The following is a 27142-nucleotide window of genomic DNA, read 5'->3' as shown; positions in this document are numbered from 1 at the left end:
TTGTGACTGGCACTATTTTTTGCCTAATTTTTTTTTTTTGCCAGAGATAATTATCTCAAAACTAACTCAAAAGCTCTTCATTAGCTGCATACTCTATTGCCAATAATTCATGTAGTAATGCAGTTGACTCCCAAAAAGCAATTCTAGTAAAGTTTTTAATAAGTTTGGACAAGACTCATTTTTGGAAAGTTCCCTAACAATTCCTTAGTAATACTTTACCACAGAATAGTCAGAACCTCTCAACTTTATTTTACTTCTGTTTCCCATGTTTGGAACAAATAATATAACAGTATCAGACATTATAATGTCTTATGCTATTGCTACTTGTTTTCCATGAATTCCCTAGTGTCCCATCCTGACGTCCTTAGGTGTTTGGTGCTACCGTGTGTCCTTACAGAGTAAAGACACATTGTGCGCTACCTGGATGCATCACCTGGAGACCAAATAGGCTGTTCTACTCTGCTGAGTGCAGTTCCTTTCTGTCTTCCTTGAGGCAGTCATCTTCAACCATGCAGTATTGGTCTCTATTCACCATGCCTCAAATTAACTGAGGTACAGCCTGATCTTCTGGGGGGAAAAAACACTGCAATATCTTTGTGGACTCAAGTATAAAATCAATATTAAATTTAGCTAGTGATTAAACCTTTTGCTAACAAACTGGAAAATGTTTAAAAATCACTTGCTTGTGAGCTGTCATTGACGAATATTGGTTCCAGGGTCTTTGGAGTAAGTTTGAGAAAGGCTTTTTCTCAAACTTTTGGGGCTTGGTGAACCTATAAAAACAAAAACAAAACAGGTGCATCCAAGATCTGATTTCAAGGCAAGATTTACTGCTTTACAAACACAAACATGATACTTGGTCTTAATAGAAAAATGACATCAGATACACCCAGAATACGTTTAGCACTGGGATTGGTGCCAGTCGGCACAAAACATAAGTTATTAGGAGCAGGAAAGCATGAAAATAAACTATATCATACATTCTGGTACATCAGGAACACTTTTGCTTGAATTAAGCCCTTTAGTACTCTTTAAATGTAAAATTTTAATACTTGTCCTGGGCTCTGACCCTAGTGTTTGATCTAAATGACATTTCATATGTAAATGTCTTTTGACTAGCACACTTACTGTTCTGCACAGAAAATGTGACGGTTTGAGTATAAAATTTGCTTTGATAACATGATATAAGCTATCCAAAGTTGTATATTTAAATTCAAGAAAATGTTTTTTTGTGAACTATTTCTACTACAGAATGTATTAAATTAAAATAATTTAAAAACAACATGGAGCAACAATCTGTTAACTGGACAGGTCCATTGTCTGAGTTGTGTCAACCACTGTCCCGCACTGCAGTTGCATAACTTTGCCACTGAGCTCAGCATACCGTTAAGAAGCATTTTGTAATAAGAAAGTGACACCTCCAAGATTAGAGTTGGAACTATGCAAGTCATTCATAAAGTAGCTATGGGCCGTCTTCTAAAGGAAGACCCTGATACGTGAAGATAGGCCTTTCAGGTCCCGTTGCTGAATTCCAAGTCTCCTGCGATCCAGAAATGCCAGGTGGTATGCTTCAAGTGCACTGAGTGTGAATCACAGCTTGAACTTGCCCTTCCCTTTTTCGGTTAAACCTTTTCACGTAGCTGCTGCTGCTCCTGAGCAGTCCATCCCCTGGACGGAGGCGCCCTCTCAGGACCTGGAGCAGAGCTGCAGGGAGCTGCCGTCTCTTATGGTAGATGTGGCCCATCACAATATACCTGCTGCCTGAACAAAATAACGAAAACATAGTATTAATAGTGCCTTTTATATGCCATGAAACAAGAAGACAGGTAAGGCCTTTAAGAAGTGCCCAAGCTCAAATCTATTATCTTGCTGCACGTGTTGAAACTCAGACATTGAAACTACAGGCAACAGGTGGAAACAGTGTAGTGCCCTTTAGAAGGTAATCACATACATAATCAACCTGCAGACGGCCAACATTACGGAACAAATGTCCTAATCACAAGGTATCAGCAGGATTTTCCAGAGCAGTCTAGAAAGATGTTACTCCCTCCCCACTCCCTGCCCCCTCCCTCCCCAAAGAAGCCTTTCTAAACTCGGTTCTGTGCGGAGTCCCTTATTCTTCCCTCTGGCAACGTTGTTCCGTCTTTCACTCCGTGTGTCAACATACATTTATTGAGGGTCTGCTTTGCGCCGATCAGTGTTGTTCCCACCTTTGGGGGGAGAAGGACTAATGGGGCTTAAATCCAGGGTGACCGAAATATTACCTGTCGTCTAAATTTTATTCATGTTTTAATACCACCTCTCCCCCCACCTCGCCAAAAAAAAGGGAGGCTGGGGTGACCAACGAGAGCGGGCTGTGGCAGCCGCGTTACAAAATGGTGGTATGAAGCACACAGGAGGCGGTCGTTTAGGTCGGTTTCAATACCAGGTTTAAATTCTGGGCATGGCTTGTGGCAACTGGAGGAGTCCAGGGCTAGTAAGTGGACTCGGAAGAAAAACCCGTCCGGAGTGATGTATAGACGGCTCATCTTGTACAGCCCGTCGCGGTCCACCAGCAGCGTCACCAGCCGGATCCCCGCGCCGAGCACATCCACGTCGTGCACGATTCCGTTCACTGCTGCTTTCAAAAAACAGAATTTGGAGACAAGCATTACACGGCCTTCCTCCGTCACTCCCCGGTGCGTTTGTTTTTGGCGAACCGCGAAAGGGCTGGGCGGCTCGGAGCGCGCGGGGCGGAGCGGCGGGCGGGCTCACCGAACTCGCTGGCGCAGTACGACTCGCGCTCGTCCAGGTCGGCCCTGCAGGCGCGCGCGCAGGACTCGGCGTCGGCCTCCGCGTCCCTCTGCGGCGAGCTGAGGCGCGGCGGCGGCGCGGGCGCGGGCGCGGGGCCCGGGGGCGGTGCGGCGGCGCGCGGCCGGTTGGGGTGGGCGGGGCCGGCGGGGGCCTCGGCGGCGCGCGCGGGCGGCCGGGCGGCGGGGAAGCGCAGGGCCCGGGAGCGCGCGCGCCGCGGGGCGTCCTCTGGTGCGGGCACGCGGCGCGGCGACGCGCGGTTCTCGGCCTGCGCGAGACGCGGGCCTGGCGGCCCGGCGGGCGCGCGCGCGGCCTCCCGGAAGCCGGCGCGGTTCTCGGCGGGCGGCGCGGGCTTCCGGCGGCGCGGGTCTGGCCAGGCGCGGGTGGCGGGGGCGGCTTCGGGGACCGTCTGCGCCCGGGGGCCCGGTGTCTCCTCCGCGCCCGGGCCGCTGCCGGGGTCGGGCTTTCTGTTGTGCGGCGGCGAGGCTGCGGGAGAGAAGGGGAGAGCGGGGAGGCCCTCAGGGGAGGAGAAGCCGTGACGGGAGGCTGGCGAGGCAGGGACGGAAGGGAGGCCAGGAGGGGAGGAGGCTGGGGAGGTCGTGGAGGGGGAGGCGAGGAAGAAGAAAGGGCCTGGGAGGAGAGAGGGGACAAGGGAGACTTGGCAAGCACCTGCAAGGGGCGCGATGGGACGGCCAGGAGACCTGGACGGGAGGGAAAGAGGGGGCAGCCTCCCTCAGCCTCGCGCCCGAGGCCCCAAAGGAAGAATGGGGCCAACCGAGAATATTTTGCACCCCTCATGTGGAATCAGAGGCCTGATGACAACATTTTATTTTGTTCAGGAATCTTTTCAAATCTATAGCTTTTAAAATGACAACCCCCAGTTTATTCTAAGACTAAACATTTCTGACATTGGTTAAATAACAAACTTTTTGTCCTTCCTTTAACACACACATATATATATATGTATGTATAAACATCCGCCTTTTTGCTAGTTACAGTTTGTTGAGATAGTACCAAGAGCAAACCCCAGGGGGAAAGGTCTCATATTACAGGTTCTCCTAATTGTTTAAGCGCCCCTGACAACAGAACTATTTGGTTTTCCCATCCGTGTTTACACTGTCATCGTGATCTCTGCAGAACCTAGTATTTGTGAGTGGATTTTTTATCTGGCTTCTTGGACACCACTTACTGGTAAATCACAGAAAGGTTTTTAAAGCTTGGCTGGGAGGCACAGGCCTCTGGTTAACTATAAAAGCACACATCGCTTACATTTTTTTCCCCCACTAGATGGTGGAGAGGAAAAAAAAACTCCGAAGTGGCATGGCATGAAAACAAATTTTGAAATTATTAATGATTTTTCCCCAGCTCTGCAGACAGGTTGGTGAGCTAACTTCAGCCAGCTTGGAAGCTGGGCAACTTTCCATGCCCAGTTACACAATATCACCTCCCGGCCTGCCTGGGTCCCAGTGCCCTCCAAACAGGCGCAAGAGCTCAAAAACTTGTCTTTATTTTTCCCTCTCTCCTTTTGCATTGAGGAACTCGGTCTGCCCATTTGCAGCTCTGGCAACACTTCATTTAAAGTGACTTATCTTGCCAAATCGATAATCTCCTTTAAAATCAGCTTTCCCCCAGCAATAATAGCTGGTTAGAGTTCATGTTTTTGCAAAGAGGTTGATTCTGACTCATTATGCTAAGCGGTTGTGCTATACACAGCTGAATAAAGTTCTGGTGGACATCCAATTCCTGGCTGTCAACTGTTGACCTCACAACTGCTTCCCCATTGATATCACCATCTGTTGTCATGGGAAAGATTGTCTGATATTTGGGTTAAATGCCACTGAAGTCATTCAATTTCCATGTGGAAAAATAACCCAAAGTAAATTGCCCTGTGAGGTGCGGAAGCTATTTTTCCCAGAGATAGTGAAGCGAACAGAACAGCCGCATAAAAGCAAAACAAAAACACCATCCCCCAGAGGACCCCTTATTTCTCCATTGCCTCCATAACCTCATTTCATTCCATGCATGAGGAGTGTGTGTGTGTGTGTGTGTGTGTGCGCGCACGCGTGTGTGTTAAAGACAGACCCCGGCTCAGGTGTCCCCAGGCCGGTCGCTAGAGCTGCCGACCTGGGCTGTCCGCCCCCAGCCCTGCCAGGCGCCCCCGCGCAGCCCCCGAGCGGGGCGGACCTCGCCGCGTCCCGCGAACCCGGCCCCGGGCATGGCTCCCGAAAGGCGCGCCACGACCCCTTTTGACACTTTCCCTCCTCTGTGATGGAGCAACTACTTAACATGCAAAGTTTTCTCCAGCCTGCCCGGCTCGCTCGGGATCATTTCAGTAGCTGAACTGGCGTCTTCCCGAAAAAGCTGCCAAGAGACGCAAAATCTTGGGGACACGGTTTGCTCCTTTCTAACACGAACACAGACCCGGAGTGTCCTCTCGTGCAAGCTCTGACCCCTTCCTCGTCCCGCCCTTCATCGCGCCCTCTCCCCAGGTCCCCCCCCACCCCCCCTCCCAGATCCCAGCTCCTCTTCCAGGGCTCTGCATTTCATCGATCTTACCTTTTCTCTCCGCCACTGGGGCTTCGGGGGACGAGCCCACGATCAAACAGAGAAGCCAGAAAGCTCTAGCTGTCATTTTTGTAGACAGGGTTCCCAGGCTCTAAAACTGAGCCTGGGCTTTTGCTCGCTTTCTCTCCCCCCACCCCTTCTCCACACCCCCACCCCCGTTCATGCTAATGAGGGGCAGCCTTTGGGGAAACGGGAATCACTCACTGAACAGACCATTGGGACAAAACCGAGCTGCAGGGATTTCTCCCTCTTCCTAAGAGGCACGAGCACATGGCCTCTCCAAGTTGTCCCCGGGAATGCCTGTCCTGTGAGCTGCGGGCAAGGATAACATCACAACCTAAACTTTAAACCTGTGTGCCTTGGCAGGCTGGGGCGGGGGGAGCAGAGGGCGGGGTGACAAGTGGAGGGAATAAGGGTGTTGAGGGGCTGAGGGACAGGGTGGGGTGAACGAGGAATGGGAACTTTTTTCGAGATCAAGTCAACAGCAAATAGGAAAATTAGTGCTCAAGACAGCTTGAGCTTGTGGAAGGGAGGAGATTCCAGATGACAGAAAATGCGTCCCAGAATGTGTCAGGCAATTCCTAGAGAAACCGAGTCACTACCTCCTAGGTTTGGTAAATGTGTTTCGCTATATATACCACATTTGTATTCCAGAACCGGAAGGGGAAAAAGTCTTCCACAAAATAGTTTTTCTTCTCCTTCCTTTCTCTCTCATTCTCTCTCTCCCTCCCCCACTCTTTTTTGTCTGTCTCTTAATTGGAACTGGCATTCAGTTGACCAGATTCATCAAGTCCTTACTGAGTACCTTTTACCTGCTAGGTGCCAGGGGACAGAGCTGAGTAAAACACCGTCCCACCTCTCTAGTGATGGCTCATCTCTTCGAGAAAGGTAGATCTTTCTAAGAAAAAAAAAAAAAAAACTCATTCACTGCTTAGGTCTGAGTCCTTGGGACAGCACCGTATATCAGTCCTGAGCTGAGGATCCTTCTCCCTAGGATTGAACAGAAACAGCATTCACCAAAGGGGGAAATAAGTTTACCAGAATAAACCCACAGCCTTAATGAGGTATATCTCGTTTCAACAGCCTCAAACCCAAGAGGAAGGGGAAATGGATTGCAATGAAGGAGTTTTATCTGCAGCATACCAGCCAACAGACTGATGCAGCTGCTAAAAGAAAGAAACTTTTGCTGCACTAATAACTTACGTCTCAAAAATAATAGTGTTAGTGGAATGACCAGGTTGGGGGGCGGGGTGCTCGTGTTCTCACAGAAGGCACTGGACAGCTAGGAGGAGAACAGTAGGGTGGGAGGAAGGCTGGACTCCACCATGGTCACGTTCTTCTGGGGGAAATGAGGATGGGTAGCCTAAGCACACAAAAACATTTCTTATATATTGTGAAAGTACCTGTAGGTAGGAGCTGTGAAGTGAGCAGTTTAATTTGAACTTAAGAAAGAATATTCTTATGAACAAGATCTCCAAGAAAGCAGATGACTTTGAGGGATTGTGGCAATGACGCCCACTGGGGACATCCAAAGAGGAGAACATTAGTGACACTGTAGAGCAGGTTCCTACATTGAGTGTGTTGTGGATTGAGGGATACAGTGAGGTAAATATGTTCACCTATACAGAGGCTGCTGACTCTGGCAATATGTTGGAGGGTGACACCTTGTTCTGTAGTCTGGTCCTCAACTTTCCGTAGCCCAAAACTCAATTTTGTCGATGAATCAGACTCATGGGACCAAACTCATTTGGGGAAAAACAAACAAACAAACAAACAAACAGCTGCAGAAACCAGAATATCTTTTTTTTTTTTTTTTGAAACAGAGTCTCACTCTGTTGCCCTGGGTAGAGTGTAGTGGCGTATTCATAGATCGTAGCTCACTGCAACCTCAAACTCCTGAACTTAAGCCATCTTCCTGCCTCAGCCTCCCAAGTAGCTGGGACTACAGGCACGTGCCACCAACCCCAGCTAATTTTTCTATTTTTTGTAGCGATGGAGTCTCGCTCTTGCTCAGGCTGATCTCGAACTCCTAAGCTCAGGCAGTCCTCCCTCCTTGGCCTCCCAAGGTGCTAGGATTACAGGAATGAGCCACTGAGCCTGACCCAGAATATCATTTCTGAATCTGCAAGGAGAAAGATACAGTAAAGGTGATTCAGAGGACTAATTATGAATTAGGAGGTTGTCTGTACATCAAATTGCAGCTGAAAGAGTGGGCTAATCTCTCATTCGGGTATTAGAGGAGCAAATTCTCTATTTCCTCCAAAAGAGTAAACCTCTCCAGTCACTGCAGGGCTTTTGTGCACCAGACTCCAGACTCTGGACAGGACCAGATAGACACTGTTAAATTCATGTCCTTGTTTATATGACAGATGTCCTCAGATCCCCTTCTTTCACGTGCTTTCTTTAAGTCAAGTGGAATAAAAGTAATTAGACTTAAGCTTTCTCAGTTACAACCACATCTCAGACATACCTTCTTAAGATTACATTCAGGTCACCCAGATCCAATTTGGGGTGTTCCCGAAACTCTTCTGTTGCAGGAATGTTGTGAATGCCCTGAAACCCACACCCTGAAATGTAGAGGCAAGAGCAGGCTGGATGGCTCCCAGGGGCTCTTAGAGGTGCCCAGGGTGGCACCATTTGGAAGAACTTGCCAGAGTACTGGGCTGAGTCTCTGGCTTGTAGGCTTAGAAACCACACTGATGGTGGAAGGTACAAAGAGTTCAAGAAGACGGATCTCTGTAGCCAGAATGCCAGTTTGTTAATTTACAATGAGAAATTGACTCAGGCAGACGTGCATGCTCATGTCAGCCTGGCTAGCATTCTTTTTCTATAAACAAGCCATATGAGAAGCCAAATTATCAGCAGGGTGCTTGGTAATACAAACCAGAGCATGGAGAGTTTGTCATATGATTGGAATGTTTAACAGTATTGGTTTCTTATAGCCTAATGTGTCTGTGTCCACAATAGGTGTGCATACCTGTCAGGTGGAAAAATCCAACTGGCATTCTCTCCCCTGACAATTTCTGGTATTTTGAGTGTATCTTTCTGCTTAGCAAATATTTATTGAGCATCGGCAATGTGTTGTATAATTAAGAATTTGTGCTGGGTTCCTGGCATAGAGCTTCTAAAACCCTTGGAATTCCCCAAGTGATATAATTCTCTTTATTATTCATGAGCTTCATGGATCACATTTGAGTTTATGCTAATGAAGTGAATCTTGGAGGACACTTTGACAGCTTCAGGATGAGGACTGGTCATCAGAAAGACCAACCATATGAGCAGAGGGTTGGGACTTTGAGCCAGCCAGCAACCTCCAGGGAATAGAGGGAAGCCAGAGCCTGAGTTCAATCACATAGGCAGTGATTTAATTAATCACCCCAGTAAAAACTCTGGACACTGAAGCTCAGTGGAGCTTCCTGGTTGGTGAACAGTTGATGTTCTAGGAGGGTGATGTGGCCCAACCCATGGATAGAGGACACAGAAGCTCTGCGTTAGGAACCCTACCAGACCTCCCCCTTTGTGTCTCTTCATTCAGCTGGTCGATTTTATTACCTTTATAATAAAACTGTAATTGTAAGTATAGGGCCATCTTGAGTTCTGTGAGTCATTCTAGAGAATTATCAAACCTGAGAGGGATTATAAGAACCCCCCAAATATATAGCCCATTGGTCCGAAATGAGGGCAGTCTTGTTGTGGAATGTGCCCCTTAACTGGTGGGGTCTTCAGTAACTCTGGGTGGTTGGTGCCATAATCGAACTGCAATATACCAGTCGGTAATGACATAGTGTGTGCCAGGCACTGTTTTAGAAGCTAGAAATACCAGTCATAATTATTCTTCAAAAAGAGTACAACATAGAAAGTACACAAAAAAGGAAAGAAGGAAAAAAAACAGTACAACTGCTTTGGTTTCCATTGGGTGAGCTACGATCCCATTCTGGTTCTTTCATTTCAGGACAATCTTGATGGGGGCCAGAGTGTCCCCAAATTTGTCAGACTTTAACATACCCTAAGTTTATTCACATAAGCACTGGGCTAGGTCCCGTGATATTGGGACATAAATCTTCCCCTCAAGAGGCTCACAGGTTATTATGGGAATTAATACTCAATACATTGTGTTAAGTGCAACATTGGTAAGTTGTACCTGCTGCAGGGAAAGGAGTGGGTAACAGGAGGTGGAGGCCAAGTACTAGTTGCTGGGACTGTACTCTAGTGTTGTCTGTACTCCAGTTTGAGGAATGACTGGGGTTGACCAGGTAGACCAAGGGTCAGAACACAGCAGGCTGAGACGACAAAGGTGTGGAGGTCTGAGAGGAGGCATGAGAGTGCGTGTGTCTGTCCAAGCCAAGGAAGCACACGGCACACTAGGGAAGCACCCCAGTGAGGGAAGGCACCGGAGAGTCTCAATGCACTGTAGACCTGGACTCTCCCACAGACATGGTTAGTCTAAACACCCCACCCCCAGCCCCCAGCAATCACATTCCAGTGTATCTCCTGCAGGCTCTTTCTTTTTTTTTTTTTTTTTTGAGACCGAGTCTCACTTTGTTGCCCGGGCTAGAGTGAGTGCCGTGGCGTCAGTCTAGCTCACAGCAACCTCAAACTCCTGGGCTTAAGCGATCCTACTGCCTCAGCCTCCCGAGTAGCTGGGACTACAGACATGCGCCACCATGCCCGGCTAATTTTTTTTTTGTATATATATATTTTAGTTGTCCATATAATTTCTTTCTATTTTTAGTAGAGACGGGGGTCTCACTCTTGCTCAGGCTGGTCTCGAACTCCTGACCTCGAGCGATCCACCCGCCTTGGCCTCCCAGAGTGCTAGGATTACAGGCGTGAGCCACCGCGCCCGGCCCAGGCTCTTTCTTAGATATCATTTTTACACAGATGTGATCAGATGTCTACACTATTTTGGATCCTGTGTTCTTCCCAGAACAATATGACATAAACATTTCCCTACCCTGTGTTTTGTGTATACAATGTTGTACCCAGCTTTTTTTCCATTATAATTATTAAAATATGATTACAAACTCTTCACTCTTTGTAAATATGAAATCTTATCACTGCATAATAGGTTCTCATTTAGATAAACTATAATTTGGTGAACATTTTAATCTATTTTCTTTTCTTTTTTTTTTTTTTTTTGTAGAGATAAAGTATCACTATGTTGCCCAGGCTGGGCTTGAACTCCTAGGCTCAAGGGATCCTCCTGCCTCAGCCTCCTGAGTAACTGGGACTACAGGCGTGTGCCACCACATCCAGCTAATTTTTTATATTTTTATTATAGTGGAGACAGGGTCCCAGCCTCCCAGAGTGCTACTGAAGGGTTTATTTAAAAAAAAAAAAAAATAGGTTTCTCTTTGTGTTAATTCATATTTCTTTAATTGCTGGTGAAATATGACATTTTTTCATAGATTCATTGGCCATTTGTATTTCTTCTTTTGTTAATTGTTTATATGGTTTGTCTATATAAACCATGTTGCAAATATTTCCTCAGAATTTTGTTTAATTTTTAAACTTTTAGCAATTTTCTGGCCATAGAACTTTTAAGTTTTGGATAGCAAAATGCATCAATCTTTTGTTTAACAATGTCCCTTGTGTCTTTTGTGTCATCCTGAGAAAGACTTTCTTCAATCCAAACTTATATATACTCTCCCTAATGTTTTTATAACACTTGTGGTTAAATCTTGATTCCATCTGGAATTTATTATTTTGGTATGTAGTATGAGGTAAAAATCTTATTTTTTTTCTGAAATAACTACAAAGTTGTCTAATCCAATTGGTAAATAAATCCATTGTTTCCCAAATTGGAGATGACACCTTTAACATAGCCAGTTAAACTTCTAATAAGTTTAAGTCTATTTCTAGACTTTCTACTCTGCTCTGATACTCTGTTTATTTCCATGCCTATGTGTCCACATCAGGGCACTATTATTATTGTGGTATTAAATTATTAATACCACACATATTATTGTGTATTAAATAATTACACAATAATTATTATTGTGGTATTAAAGCTTTCTTTCCAAAAATTGCTTTGGCTATTATAATGTTTATTTTACCAAGTGAACTTCAGAAACATTCTGCTAAATTTTCAAAAATCCTGTTGGAATTCTTTGAATCTTCATTAAATGTATACATTAATTTGTAAAGGAATTGACAGTTTCCCTCTATTTTTGTTTTATCTATGAAAATGGGATATCTCTATATTTCTTTGAGTCTTCTTTTCCTTCTTTCAGAGTATTATCATTTTCTTTGTCTAAGCTATAAAGATTTCTTGGTAAATTTATTTCCAGGAGCCTGGGCAACATAGAAAGATCCCATCTCTACATAAAAATGTTTAAGGTCGGGCGCGGTGGCTCACGCCTGTAATCCTAGCACTCTGGGAGGCCGAGGTGGGCGGATTGTTTGAGCTCAGGAGTTCGAGACCAGCCTGAGCAAGAGTGAGACTCGTCTCTACTAAAAATAGAAAGAAATGATCTGGACAGCTAAAAATATATATAGAAAAAATTAGCCGGGCATGGTGGCACATGCCTGTAGTCCCAGCTACTCGGGAGGCTGAGGCAGAAGGATTGCTTCAACCCAGGAGTTTGAGGTTGCTGTGAGCTAGGCTGACACCAAGGCACTCTAGCCTGGGCCACAGAGTGAGACTCTGTCTCAAAAAAAAAAAAAATAAAATAAAAAATAATAATAATAGATGACGTTTATCAGGTACTGTTCCAAGTGTTAAATCTTTATTACAACATATGAGCTTGGTACTTTTATTATTCCTGTTTTACAGATGAGTAACTGAGGCACAGAAAGGTTGAGTAATTTGCCCAAGGTTATATCGCTAGTAATTAATACTAAAATCATTAGCTTCTGCCAGTGCTCTTTATATAAGGTAGAAAGAATAAAAAGAGGAAAAGAGGCAAGTAACATAAAACATAGCTGTTAAAGGTGATGAAGTCTAAAGTCTGTAATCATACTTGCCGTCTTCTACCCCTTCTTCATGTTCCCCTTTCCCTCACCTGAGCAGGGTTCTGTGCCTGGTAGAGTCACCCAAAACGTTATTCCCATGGGACCTGAGTTCTTGGTGGTCCCGGTGTTATTGGGTTGCTATACTTTGCCATTAACCGGGTCTTTGGGGCAAGGGTGTACTGAGATGTGCCCCCAGTGAATCCCTGGCTTCCAGATGTAGCAGAGGCATTTTCCTCTCGCTTCCCGGACCCGTGCATTCTGGCATTGCCTGAGCCCGGGAATGGCAGTGCTAACAGAAGCCCTGCAGGCAAGGGAGGCAAATCCAGACCCAGAACACGGTTCTGTCCCTGTGAGGATGGGACTCTGCACACACACCCCAGTCTTGTCACTCCAAAAAAGGGATTACTGGTGGCCTCGCAGGGTGCGACCTTCACCTGGTAGACGCGCCCTCTGCTGGCTTTTCCTCAGACCTGCGGCCACAAGAGTCCTAGTCCTCCCCTACCTCTGTTGGTTGTTCACTGCTTTGGTGGCCCCTATTCCCCTTTTATTTGAAGAGTTTCTGATATCCCTCAGTTTCACTGAAGGTGATGTTTGTGGTTCTCATTCTCATACCCCTTGTTGGTTTGGGGGGATTTTCAAGAAGAGTGGGAAAAAATGGCATCTTCCCTGACATTTTAATGCTGGAACCTGGTAAATTTTAAAATATGACAGTTCTAAATATTGTATTAATATTATTGTATTTGACTATGAAGTCTCATCTATTTTCTGACATTCTGAAATGAACTTTGAATATCTGGACTAATACAATACTAACAAATATTTGTATTTATGCACACCTTTAAAAATTAAAATTCCAAAGTGATCAAGTACAAAAACAGTTGAAACTCATCTATGCAGTTGGAAGTCAGGCCACTGGTCACTTTCTGTATGTGTGCTACACATTGCTAACAATTATTTTTTAAACTCAAAAGTAGAAGAGCCAAGGCTAATTAAAAATAGCCAAGCTCAGTGGCTCTTGCCTGTAATCCCAGTATTTTGGGAGGCTGAGGCAGGAGGATCGCTTGAGGCCAGGAGTTCTGGACCAGCCTAGCCAATATAGTGAGACTCCGACTCTACAAAAAATTTAAAAATTAGCCAGTGTTGTGCTGTGTGCCTGTAGTCCCAGGTACTTGGGAGGCTGAGGCAGGAGGATCCCTTAAGCCCAGGAATTCAAGGTTACAGTGAGTTATGAATGTGCCACTGCACTCCAGCCTGGGTGACAGAGCAAGACCCTGTCTCTAAAAAATAAGTTAAAAATAAAAAAAAAATAGATCATGACCCTACACTGGGTACTGAATTTATTTGGCTCAATTAAGGTGAAAAGGAGAATTTTATGCAAAAACTTCAAATAACTGAATTTTGCCATATTATTCCATTTACTAAGGATTCTAGCTTTTATTCTAGGTATAATATATCTTCCCTGTGGGGGAAATGGATTTCTCTAAATAACCAGATCCATAGTCATACAATGCTGGTGGGGACACTCACCCCAGCTTGGGTACTATTAATATAACATCTTCCAACATCTTTGGGCTCTGCCATTATTTGTCTCCTCACATGCCAGTCTGCGTCCCTTAGTGATGCTAGGGTTCCAGAAAGAGGCCCCAGACACAGCAAGGACCTGAATGAGGGCAGTAACATACCAACTCACCCAAGTGTCCCCAGACATCTATTTGGAAGCACCTTTGACTTACTCCCTCTTTTTGCCCTGAGACTGCATGGGGACAAAGAAATCACAAAAATAGGAATAATTGATGTGGCCCTAAAATAATGCAGTCCATCAATAACATAGTCATACCGGCCCTGTTTGCCAAGCCTCTAAGGCTGTTTCTTCACATTGGCAATGCTGACATTTTGGGCTGGATGATTTTTTGTTGGGGGGGACTGTCCTGTGTGTTGTAAGATGTTGAGTAGCATTCCTGACCTCTACCCCCTGGATGCCCAATTCAATTGGAGACAATTAAACATGTCTCCAGACATTGCCAAATGTTCCCTGGGGAGCAAAATCAGCCTGGTTGAGAATCACTGGTCTAAAGTAAGCAAAGCTATCAGGATAAAAGCAACAAGTCACTTCTATCATAGCAGAACGTTTTAAAATTTTTCAGTTGATTGTAAAACAAATTTCAAAAATGTTATGTAATATATATTAGTAATTTTATCTTTCTTCTCAGCTTTGATATAATAAATCTGATACAGCTACCATAAATTAAAAGCTGTTAATTTTATTCCAAAATCTGATGCCCTTACCTATTAATAATGTGGAAGGACACACTTTATATTTCAAAATATAATGGGAAGTCTTGTAATCTTTAAAGATTCACAGTCTGCATCACCTAAAATCAACAGTGGTGACAGAGCAGTTACATGGAATACTAAAAATAAAACGTACAAACATTGTGAGGGGAAAGGTGCTGGTGTTTAGCATGGCAAGCATTCATGCCCCTTCTTGAAAGGACTCACATTTCCTTTTAAGGAACTAGCTCTTCCCGTTTGTGGGGAGAATTGGTAGGAGGGTGATTCCTCTGTGATCCTATGACTCAACAGAAGAAAGGTCCAGCCTGTCATGGTAGTACGCACCGTATGCTCCTACAGTCCCAGCTACTCGGGAGGCCGAGGGAGGAGGATTTCTTGAGCCCAGGAGTTCAAGACCAGCCTGGGCAACATAGTGAGACTCCATCTCTATGAATAAAAGCAAATAGACTAAAATGTTCACCAAATTTTATTTCAGAGTATACAGGGGTACAAACGTTTTGGTTACATAAATTGCTTTTGTACAGTTTGAGTCAAAGTCATAAGTGTGCCCATCACCCAGATAGTGTGCACTGTAGCTGTTAGGTGTAAATTTACTCATCCCCTCCTCCCCCCAGCACCTGCTTGATTTCCAATGAGTTTTATTTCCATATGTGCACATAAGTGGTGTTCGATTAGTTACAATTTAATGGTGAGTATATGTGGTGTATGTTTTTCCATCCCTGTGATACTTCACTTAGAAGAATGGTCTCTGGTTACATCTAGGTTAATACAAGAGGTATTCACCATTTTTTTATGTCTGAGTAAGTATTCCATGGTATACATATACCATGTTTTATTAATCCACTCACGTATTGATAGACACTTTGGTTGTTTCCACATCTTTGCAATTAGGAATTGCGCTGGTTCCATATGAATCATAGAGTTATTTTTTCTAGATCTGCAAAAAATGACGTTGGTATTTTAATGGAGATTGCATTGAATCTGTAAATCACTTTGGGTAGTATAGACATTTTAACAATGTTGATTCTGCCGATCCATGAGCATTATCTAGTTTTCCACTTGTTTACATCCTCTGCAATTTTCTTCCTCAGTGTTTCAAAGTTCTCCCTGTATTCTTTCACTTCCTTGGTTAAATATATTCCTAGGTATTTTATTTTCTTTGCTGCTATTGTGAAAGATATTTAGCCTTTAATTTGATTCTCAACTTGACTGTTGTTGGCGTATAAGAATGCTACTGATTTGTGTATATTGATTTTGTTACCTAAAACTTTGCTGAATTTATTTATCAATTCCAGGAGTCTCCTTGTCAGGATCTTTGGGGTTTCCTAGATATGAGATCGTATCAGGCCGGGTGCGGTGGCTCACGCCTGTAATCCTAGCACCCTGGGAGGCCAAGGCAGGTGGATTGTTTGAGCTCAAGAGTTTGAGACCAGCCTGAGCAAGACCGAGACCCCGTCTCTACTAAAAAAGTAAAAAATTAAAAAAAAAAAAAGATCATATCATCAGCAAAGAGTGATAGTTTAACCTCTTCCTTTCCCAATTAGATACCCTTGATTTCTTTCTTGTGCCTGATTGCTCTGACTTCCACCAGCCCTATGTTGAATAGAAGTGGTGACAGTGGACACCCTTGTCTGGTTCCAGTTCTAAGTGGGAATGCTCTCAATTTTTCCCCATTCAGTATGGTGTTGGCTGTCTTTAGTGATGTTTTCATTCATTTACTGTGTTGTTTTTGTGGTTTCTTTGTGTTGGGTTTCTATTTTCTCTTGTATTTCATTGAGCTTTCTTACAACCCATATTCAAAATTTCTTTATCAGTCATTTCAATATTCTCATTTTGGTTGGTTTCCATTAGTACAGAGTTACCATTTTTTGGGGGGTGTCCTTTCACTCTGATTTTTCATGTGTCCGGAGATCTTTCGCTGATTCCTTCTCATCTGGAACAGCTTTTGGTTCTTATTTTTGGAGTTTCTTTTGATTAGATAATGGCACATCTAGTTTAATCTCTGAGACAGTGCGTGGTGCTTGTGGGTGAGACTCAACACACCCTGTACGACTGAGTCAGAGACTCAGTAAATGCTGTAAGGGGCCTGCAAATTTACCTCCCTGTCAGTAGGTGGCACCGGAAGAAACAAGCTGCAATGTTGTTTTGGGGTCCTGTGACCAGTTTAGTACCTCTGGAGGAGCACTTGATTGCCCCAGGTGGTGGGTGGGGCCCTGGAACTTCGGGTGAGTCCTTATTCCCTACCAGGGCAGAGGCAGGTGAGGGAGTGCGGCTGGGCCGGCTGGGTTGGGTGAGCTTGCTCTCAGGCTCCATAAAAGCTGGCAAGGTATATGTTTCAGCAGGGGTTCAAGGTCTGCTCCTAGCTTCTAGGCAGAGCCACCAAGGAGGGGCTGTAGTGGACTCGCCCAATCACAAATCTCCCCTCCTTGCCCCTGAGCAATGCAATTGAGACCTTGGGGAACGGGATCTGGCCTGTGGGCCTGTCGCTGGGTCTCCAAAGATCAATGCCTGATCATGCCAGGGAGAAGCACGCTGGTCCCGAGTTGTCCACAGGGTGCCCAAGCAGGTTCAATATCGCTCCATCTCAGGGCGTGCCCCACACTGATGGAGTCACCAGGCAAGTGGCACCAGGGAGGGCCAGCAGGCAGGGAGCTCACAGACCCAGCACCTCTCAATCCACTGCAGGACCCCTAGAGGAATGGTCTCAGCCCCATTCTCTGTGGAAGCCTCAGCGTGGTGGCTCTATTATCTCTCTCCGCAGCTTCAAGTGGAGTAGGGGAAGGGGAGAAAAAATGTCTAGAAAGGTTTGAGCACCATTCTTTGTGGAAGGCCCCAGCGTGGTGGATGCGCCAACAGAGAGGAGAAGCAGTTCCTGAGAGCCCTGCTCAATCTTATCTCTCAGCAGCCATGGGTGGGGCAGGGGAAGGGGAGGAAAAGAGTCTGAGTGGAAGAAAGCTATTAGAGCTCTCTGGTCATCCTGCCCTTCTCCAGAAGGCAGCTCACCCAGAATGTCCAGACTCCGGGGCCACGCAGATTCCCTGCAACCCACCGGCCCCCTGTGGCTCCTGCAGTCTGGGCCAGAGTTGGGAAATATTTGTGTGGGAATGAGCAAGATGAAAACTGAGGGGCTGAGGCCCCCTGGGGAGGACAAAGGTGCACGGTGGGTGGAGAAGCAATACGGCGCCTGCCGTCTCGGCTCGGGTCTTGGTGATGGGAAGTGACCCCATGGGAGCGGGCCGTCTGGTGCTTTGTCCTCACAAAGCTGCCAGTTCACTGGCGGCAGCAGCTTGGGGGCTTGTGAGGGTGGAAGAGCTCTCCAGCAGCTCGGAGCCCACTGACTGCCACAGATCGGGGGAAGGAGAAACCAGCTGCTCCACTTACCCTTCTCACTGGCCTCCAAGCCTCTCAGGGGTTGATCTCTGCCAGTGTCCTGCTCCTTCACGCTCTGCTCCTAATCCTGGGGGCTTTCTTTCAGCGCTTGAGGACTCAGGAGCCTATTTGAATCATCATCGTGGCTGCCCTGCTGGCTGCTCTATTGGAGTTTTTCCACCTGAGCAATATATCGAGATCCTCTGGGAAAAAATTTTTTTGAAAAAAGAAAAGTCCATAGCCCAAACTGGACCAACTGTAGCTTTTCCCTGGAACCTTGATTCTGGAGTAAGTGGCCCTAGGAAGAAGAAAACCGTCAGAGGTGCTTACTTACGGTGGTGCCATCTGGCTCTGAGTTGCAGTGCTTCCACCCTCTTGCTTTTCCAGGGCCTCCGATAGGTCTTTGATTTTTGCGGGTTCCCCAACCTCGTCCTCCAGCTCCTCCTCCCACATATCTTTCCAGTGAATTATGATTTGCTTTGCTTAGGTTGGGCTGGTTTGTTTCCATTGTTGGCAACAAGAAGGAACCAGGCAAGGAGTCTGAGGAGTTGTCTGGAGAACCAAGAAAAAGATTTCCTGGAAGCCTGGGCAAAGAGTGTTTCAAGAAGGAAGGACTAGTCAAGAATTTCAGACTTTAGGGACAAGTCAAGCAAGACAAGAACTGAAAGGTGTGTCTTAAATTTGCCAATTAAGAGGCCACTGTTGGGGAGGAATGTGCCAGGTGGCAGGGGAGTGGGCGGGGCAGGTGGAGAACAGACACTGGACACAGGGACACTGCCTCTGCAGCAGCCTGGCTGCTTGGAGAGAGGGCAGCCAGGACTCATGAGAGGGGCCATAGGAGCAGGGCTGAACTTGGAAGGGATGGAGAACCTGTAGGATGTTTTTGGACTCAGGAAAGAACTAGCAGAGAGGCAAGCTAAAGACACAGGCAAGAAGGGAAACTAATGAGCTCACGACTTTGAGTGTTTACTAAGTGCCAGGCAGTTTTCCTGAGGAGAGAGGGGATGGGCTCAGCACAAAGGCAGACAGAGGGGCTGGCCTGGGACTGGGGAAGGGACACCTCTTCCTTTGGGACAGGAGAGGGAAGCAATGGGGAATGTAGTAGATGCAAGAGGTGGAAGGAAGAGGAAAATGTGAAATTTGCATTGAGTGATTGGAATCTACCTTATTCAGTAGGCATTTAATCAGTGTGTGCTGACTTCAGCTGAATGAACTATGGTGTGCGAGCCAAGAAGCATCTGCCAGGAAGAAGAAACTTTTCTAAAAAAGAAGCTGAAGAGAAGGAATGAGGTGGGAGAGTCAGGTAGCACGTGGAGGACTAAGCAGCCCCGTCAGAAGCCCAGAGGATGAATTTGTTATACCCAGTCCTTGGGGCTGTGTATTCCAATATCTGAGAGCAATCTTGCATTTGGGGGACCAGGGATACATTGTCACTGTCTGTTTTCCCCAGACACTGCCTACAGGTGAGAGAAAGGAGACAACGCAGATGTTTTGAGTGCCTACTCTATGCAAGGACCTAATGTGGATACCACCTCCCAACTCTGAGATACTAGGAATAGAGCAGGAAATTATCCCCTGGTCTTCTTTGTGAATGCTTTCTGGTTTAAAAAGTCAGCACTAATTCCTAATCTTAAAAAAAGGGATAAGGATGTCAGTTAAAATTCTCCACTGGTTGTTTAGTAGTTGAGATTGTCTTAAATAAACTTTTTATTTTGGAATAATTTCAGATTTACAGAAAAGATGCAGATAGTGCAGAGTTCTGGTATACCCTTCACCCAGTTTCCCCTAATGGTAACATCTTATGTTACCGCACACATTTGTCAAAACTAAGAAGTCAACGTTGGTACAGTACAAGTAACTAAACTTCACACTGTATTTTGATTCCACTAGTTTTTCTACTGCCGTCCTTCTTCTGTTTCAGACTCACATTTAGTGCCTTTAGTGTTTAGTTGTTTTTAAACAATAGGAATTAACTCAGTGATGTTCCTTTTATACAAGTTAACATGAAGAGTTGAAACTTTTCTGGCTGGGCACAGTGACTCACACCTGTAACCCTAGCACTGTGGAAGGCCAAGACGGGAGGATAGCTGGAGGCCAGTAGTTCAAGAGCAAGAGCGAGACCTGCCCCGCACCCCCCCACGCACACACAGAATAGAAAACTTATCCTGGCGTGGTGGTGCATGCCTGTATTCCCAGCTATTTGGGAGGCTGAGACCCTAAGACAGGAGGATCACTTGACCCCAGGAGTTTGAGGTTGCACTGAGCTGTGAGGACACCACTGCACTCTAGCCAGGGCGACAGAGCAAGACTCTGTCTCAGAAAGAAACAACAAAAAAACCCCAAAACTTTTCAGGCTAGTCAAGTGAACCGATCTGAAAAATTTAAACTGTGATTGTATTTCTGCAGATCAAACACACCCACCCCACACAGACACACATTTACACCCAATGATATGTTCTAGCTAGAATTTCTTATTCATAATACTTTGAAGACAGAAACTATAAATTATGTGTAGGAGCCAGCATAGTTGGATCTGCTCACACGTCCCTTGGGATAAGGATAGGGAGAAACTTTTGCAAGTGTGGCTGCCCAATTGGGAAGCTGGCTTGAAAAGGTAGACAGAAAAAGAGGCGATCCCATCTGTCTAGTCTCCAGTTTTGCTTCCTAAGGCTTTTTTCTTTTAAAAAATCAATATAAGTTAAGCAAGAGTAAATGATCCTTCCTAAATACATACAATTTTTATTTTTCAATTACACCTCAATAAAGATAGGAAAATAAACTTTTTAAAAATTAAAAAAAAATTTTTTTAAAGTAAATGTTCTTTGGGGGCAGATTTAGCATTCACTTGCAAGCTCTCAGTTACAGTGTTTTGTTGTTGAAATTTTTAATTGATACATAATTGTACATATTTATGGGGATATATGTGATATTTTGATACATACTTACAATGTGTAATGATAAAATCATGGTAATTGGGGTATCTATCACCTCATTTACCATTTCTTTTTGTTGGGAACATTCCAAATCTTCTCTTCTATTTTGAGATATACAATAAATTACTGTTAACTATAGTAACCCCGCTGTGCTACCGAACACTAGAACGTACTCCTTCTAACTGTATTTTTGTATCCATTCATTTACATACAGCGTTTTCAAATCGCGCAGATACACCTCTTAATGTGTAATACAGTTGCCCTCGACCTCTGCAGAGAGGCGAAATAACCATCTCACAATCTGCACTGTCCATCATCGCCTTTGTCTCCGCCAAAATTAATCTCCGTGCGACCCAGATGGGACTCGAACCCACAATCCCCAGCTCCGGAGGCTGATGCCTTATCCATTAGGCCACTGGGTCACCACAGAATCCGGGTTCTCACGCCGTCTCCTTACGGGATGCCATCATCGCGTCCCCGCCCCCGCGCACTCCGGTCTCTCGCTGGGCGGTGTGTGATTTGGGAGACGCCCCCAGCGGCGGCAGCGCGCGCCTGCGCCCTCCTGCGCGGTCTTTCCGGCTTGCGGCCTGAGCGCCCAGTGCGCCTGCGCCGTCGACGGGGACCGGCCGCGCCTTCCCCTGCGCGCCTGCGCGAGACTCTCTGTACTCTACGGCCTGTGGTCAGCGTGGCTGTTTGCTTGGTCGTGTGTCTGCGGTGTGCTTCCCTATGGGTTCATCTTGGAAGTTCTCAGCCCTGCCTGCACGTTAGGCTCACCTGGGGAGAACGGAACTTTAAACTAAACTCCAAGGCCTGCCCCAGCATGTTGTAATTCAGTCGACCTGGGCGGACCCGGGCGCCTGCATTTTACGAATTTCCCCGGGGTCTTCCACTGAGGGAACTTCCTCAGCGCAGCCCGCGGTAGAAACCGCTCGCATACGGCGAGATCCTCACGCATCCACCCCCGACCCTCCTTTCATTTCTTCCTTTACAGCCCTCTTCTTTCCTTTGTTTCCCGCTTGTATTCAACACACATTAGTTTGTTAACCTATTATGTGCCGGGGACTGTTGGCGGATCCCTGGGTGAACACAGTTTTCCACCCCAAGAAAACCTGAAAGCCAGCCCTCTCTCCTGGCCACTCACCTACATCCGTTTTCCTCCCCGACTCCTCTTCCCCCCCGACTCCTCTTCCCCTTCAGATTAAAGGGAAAATGGACAAAACAATGTCCCTAAATACAAAATAATACAAGTTTTTTTTTCATCCTAAAGTTAGGTGTTAGGTAAAGATTTAGAGACTTTCTGGTTCTATGCACAATATCTCTTTGCTTGTTGTTTGTAAAGATGCTAGATTTGTGGTTTTTAAATATGTACGATTTCGTCTTGTTAGACAAGTAACAAGCCAAACAAAAAAAAAATTGAAATTGACCAAAATGTTATCATTCGGAGTTAACTATTACAAAATGTATTAACTTTTTGGTGTATATCTTTCAGGCTTTTTTTTTTTTTTTTTTAAGAGATCGGGTATCTTTCAAATCTCGTCTGTGTGTGATATGCCACTTACATTTATTAATATTATCTGAGGCCGGCCTGTTAACTCTGAGGCCTCCAAGAAGACGCTTTTAATGAAAACTGAGACATTATTCATTGCGTTGACATTTGCCTCGATGGCGCAGAAGCAATAGCGGGTGAAACTGACACAGTGAATTTAAGGCAGTGGCACCAAACTAGTAATAGTCATATTCTTCACCTCCACGCACTGATATGGGGGAAAAGCCGGCTTGACTTAAGAATGTTCTTAGTGATGCTATAAGAATAATTAAGTGTATTAAGTCTTAATGTTTGAATACACATCTTTTTGATAATTTGTTTGACAAAAATGGGAAGGGTACATAAATCACGTCTACCACCTACCGAGCAAAATACAGTGGTGGCCGGTTGAGGGAAACGGTTGTGGAATGTTTTGAGTTGCAGGCTGAAGTAGCTGCTTTTTCAATGGAATAACTTGTTTCAAGTTGTTTTTACTTGAAAGACCAACTGACAGACAAACTAGATTATTCAAAGTTGGGCATTTTACAGATGTTTTTTAGAAAATAAACAGGGGGGCGTGGTGGCTCACGCCTATAATCCCAGCGCTCTGGGAGGCTGAGGCAGGAGGATAGCTTCAGCCCAGAAGTTCCAGGCTGCAGTGAGCTATGATAGCTCCACTATACTCCAAGCTGGGCAACAGAGTAAGACCCTGTTTCTAAAACACACACACACACCCCCCCAAAAAACAAAACAAAGTGAACATGTCATTTCAAGGAAAATAATTTACACTTTGTGGTTAATGAAACAACTTAAACTTTTAAGAGAAAATTAAAAAGCCTGAAATCTTGTATCCACCACTGGGGTGAGAGTGATAGCTTTCAGGTACTTAAAGACTCTTCTGCTATAATGAATGTGATGTTCTGATGTTGCACAAGGCAAGGTGTCAGCACTTGGAAGATTTGCATAACTCGTAGTCCAATGTGTTCTGAATGACCAATGCATAATGTTGGAAAATCATGCAGGGGTAAAAGGTCCATCCTAGTGGAATTCAGACTAGTGGATTTTAATGTAGAAGAATATAAACAGTTTACTGACATGGTTTCAGTTTTCACATCGCAACATATTTTCTTAACAGACTTTTTAAAAGCAGTTTCAGGTTTACAGAAAAAGTGAGTGGAAAGTACAGAGGGTTCCCCTACACCCCTTCACCTTCCCGCCCCAATTTTTCCTGTTACCTTTTTTCTTTTTTTGTAGAGATGGGGAATCTCACTCTTGCTTCTGGAACTCCTGCCCTCAAGGGATTCTCCCACCTTGGCATCCCAAAGTGTTAGGATCACAGGTGTGTGCCATTGTGCTGGGCCTTTCTGTATTATAAACAGCTTGCATTAGTGTGGTACATTTGCTATAATTTAGAAACTAATATTGATACCATTATTCTTAACTGAAGTCCTTAGTTTACAGTTCATTCTTTGTGTTGTACATTCTAAGAGTTTTGACAAATGTATAGTGTCACTTATCCACCATTACAGTATCACACAGAATAGTTTCGCTGCCTTAAAAATGCACTGTGGGCCGGGCCCGGTGGCTCACGCCTGTAATCCTAGCACTCTGGGAGGCCGAGGCGGGTGGATTGCTGGAGGTCAGGAGTTCGAGACCAGCCTGAGCAAGAGCGAGACCCCGTCTCTACTAAAAATAGAAAGAAATTATATGGACAACTAAAATGTATGTATACAAAAAATTAGCCGGGCATGGTGGCGCATGCCTGTAGTCACAGCTACTCGGGAGGCTGAGGCAGTAGGATCACTTAAGCCCAGGAGTTTGAGGTTGCTGTGAGCTAGGCTGATGCCACGGCACTCACTCTAGCCCGGGCAACAGAGTGAGATTCTGTCTCAAAAAAAAAAAAAAAAAAAAATGCACTGTGTTCCACCTGTTTATGCCTCCCTCTCTCCCCTGAAACTGCTTGCAACCACTAATCTTTTTACTGTCTCTATAGTTTTGTCTTTTCTAAAATATGTACAGTAGTTGAAATCGTACAGTATGTAGCCTTTTCAGACTGGCTTCTTTACTTGGCAATATGCATTTAAGGTTTCTCCATGTTTTTTCGTGGCTTGATAGCTCGTATCTTTTTATCATTGAATAATATTCCCTTGTACTCATGTACCACAGTTTGTTCATCCATTTACCTATTGAGAGACATCTTGGTTGCTTCAAAATTTTGGCAATTAAAGATGTTATATACATTTATTTGCTGGGTTTTTGTTTGGACATAAGATAAAACATTGGGTAAATAGTAAGCATCACCAAGCTGAATCGTATGGTAAGACTATGTTTACCTCCATAAGAAACTGCTAAACTGTCTTAGTGGTTGTACCATTTTGCATTCCCACAACCAATGAAGGAGAGTTCCTCTTGCTCCACATCCTCACCAGCACGAACACCAATTTTGGATTTTAGCTATTTCTAATAGGTGTGTAGTGTGTATCTCATTGTTTTGATGATCAATTCAGTAATTTTGCTGTGAAGTGAGTTTCTTGGTCGGAGCAATGTTGGGTAGGAATTCATGTGTCTTAGCCCACTTGTGTTGCTATAAAGGAATACCTGAAGCTGGGTAATTTGTAAAGAAAAGAGGTTTATTTGGCTCATTGTTCTGAAGGCTGTATAAAAAGCATGGCAGCAGCATCTGCTTCTGGTGAGGGCTTCAGGCTGCTTCCACTCCTGGTGGAAGGGGAACAGGAGCCAGTGTGTGCAGATCATGTGGCGAGAGAAGAACCAAGAGAGAGGGAGAAGGTGCTGGTTTTTTTAAACAACCAGCTGTCAGGGGAGCTCTTGTGGGAACTAATAGAGTGAAACAGAGTGAAAACTCACTCATTACCTGGAGGATAGCACCAAGCCATTCATGAGGGCTCCACCACCGTGACCCAAACACTTCCCAGTGGTCCTGTCTCCAACGTTGGGAATCAGATTTCAACATGAGGTTTGGAGGGTCAAATATCCAAACTATAGCACCATGGCAGTATAAAAGACTTGTAGAAAGTGAGTGGATGGTGGTGGTGGCAGCAGACTGACTCATTGGAAGATAAACACGGTCTAATTCAGATAAAATGTCTCTTCTGCCTCATCCTTCATGGAAAGGGTTCAGTGTTAGTGCCCTGACCCCAGGTAATTGAATGGTCCCTGCACAGTGTGAAGTCAATATCAGGGCTGGTTGAGCACCCAGCAGGAGTGGTAGCCAGACCGGCCTCAACAGTAGGAACTGCAAGTTGCTGAGCCTGTGTGTGGCTCCTGTCTCTGCCACCTCAGCCATGTAGTTCATGATCCCATTAAGCAAACACTGGCCTGGCTGGGGGAGGAGGAGGATGATCATATCCAGAACAGGTCATCATAGCCACCTGAATATTAATAACCTATTCCATAGTGGAGGACTTTGGGTGAACATTCATATGACTCAAATATCCACACCCTCTAACTTCATTCCAAGAAATCCATACATGTACCCTGTCCCCAAACCACCTTTGTCATCAATCCTCCTAGTTTACTCTTCCAAATCTCCAACTATTGATTATGACTCTTTTCAGTTGCAAGAGGCAGAAAACCCAATCCAAAATTGGCTTAAGCAAAAAGGGAATTTACCAGTTTAAATAACTAAGAAGTCCAGAGATAGGCGTGCCTTCAGGTGTGTCTTTTTTTTTTTTTTTTTTTTTTTTTTTTTTTGAGACAGAGTCTCACTCTGTTGCCCAGGCTAGAATGAGTGCCATGGCGTCAGCCTAGCTCACAGCAACCTCAAACTCCTGAGCTCAAGCGATCCTCCTGTCTCAGCCTCCCGAGTAGCTGGGACTACAGGCATGCACCACCATGTCCGGCTAATTTTTTCTATATATATTTTTAGCTGTCCATATAATTTCTTTCTATTTTTAGTAGAGATGGGGTCTCGCTCTTGCTCAGGCTGGTTCGAACTCCTGAGCTCAAACGATCCGCCCACCTCGGCCTCCCAGAGTGCTAGGATTACAGGCGTGAGCCACCGCGCCCGGCCCAGGTGTGTCTTGATTAGGGATTTAAAAGTGTCACCAGGATCTGGTTTCATTTTCTTGATTCTGTTCTGTTATGTTCTACTCTGTCCTATTGTTAGTCCATTCTCAGGCTCTTTCCTCATAGTGGCAAAATATTCACAATAACTTCAGACTTTATGTCCATTATCATAATCCCAACTGTAGAGGGAGGGGTGTCTCTCTCCCCTGTTAGTCTAATAAGTCCCAGACCCAGAGTTTTATTAGTCCATATTGAGTCACATGCTCTGCATGAACCAATCCCGGTAACCTAGGGGAAGGATTATTCTCCCCGGCTTATCACAGTTAGAGTCTATCCCGAGGGGTGGAGTCAACCTCACACAACCTCATGGACTGGTTTGAGTGAGCACTGGCTCCTACAGGAAAGTCAGGAATTACTCTTTTAACAGTGAACACCTGCTGGGCAACATAAACAATTAACATACATTATAACAACTAGCCAGACAAATGAGTTTTCACTAGTTACCAGTGTAGATCCTCACCTCAGGATATCTGTCCTTTCAGAACAATGTGTACCAGAGGTACTGTTCAAGGTTGTACCCATTAGGGAGTTTTACTACTCTATCTACTCTCCTTCAGGGCCATTTCCACATGAGCCCACCAATTAGGAGCAATCTGCTTCAGCTCATGTCAACGTATTACGCAGAGCT

At 45.1% G+C, this 27142-nt stretch overlaps 1 protein-coding gene and 1 non-coding gene across 2 annotated transcripts; both read right to left on the bottom strand.

Annotated features, from left to right (window-relative positions):
* Window positions 1–1202: 1202 nt before the first annotated feature.
* C9H17orf58 (chromosome 9 C17orf58 homolog) lies at window positions 1203–5422 on the bottom strand. Its single transcript, XM_069481626.1, has 4 exons — window positions 5347–5422; window positions 2755–3276; window positions 2426–2617; window positions 1203–1761 (listed from the first exon to the last, which is right to left on the bottom strand). The coding sequence occupies exons 1-4, from the start codon at window positions 5420–5422 to the stop codon at window positions 1571–1573; spliced, it is 981 nt and encodes a 326-aa protein (XP_069337727.1). The 3' UTR covers window positions 1203–1570.
* A 15830-nt stretch (window positions 5423–21252) lies between these two features.
* TRNAR-CCG (transfer RNA arginine (anticodon CCG)) lies at window positions 21253–21325 on the bottom strand. The gene has a single exon. It is a non-coding gene; the product is annotated as a tRNA-Arg (tRNA).
* Between the last annotated feature and the right edge of the window lie 5817 nt (window positions 21326–27142).

This window comes from Eulemur rufifrons, chromosome 9 (genome assembly GCF_041146395.1).
Source record: "Eulemur rufifrons isolate Redbay chromosome 9, OSU_ERuf_1, whole genome shotgun sequence".
Taxonomy (NCBI): Eukaryota; Metazoa; Chordata; class Mammalia; order Primates; family Lemuridae; genus Eulemur; species Eulemur rufifrons.
This window is presented reverse-complemented; position numbering and strand designations above follow the sequence as displayed.

What these genes read in the sequence shown, in the direction of transcription:
- C9H17orf58 (XM_069481626.1), bottom strand. Translation starts at nt 5,422, where the DNA reads ATGACAGCTAGAGCTTTCTGGCTTCTCTGTTTGATCGTGGGCTCGTCC. An exon ending in CCCAGTGGCGGAGAGAAAAG is followed by an intron (nt 3,277 to 5,346) that starts GTAAGATCGATG and finishes TCTCTCCCGCAG; the next exon opens with CCTCGCCGCCGCACAACAGA. An exon ending in ATGCCCAGAATTTAAACCTG is followed by an intron (nt 1,762 to 2,425) that starts GTATTGAAACCG and finishes TATTTTGTTCAG; the next exon opens with GCAGCAGGTATATTGTGATG.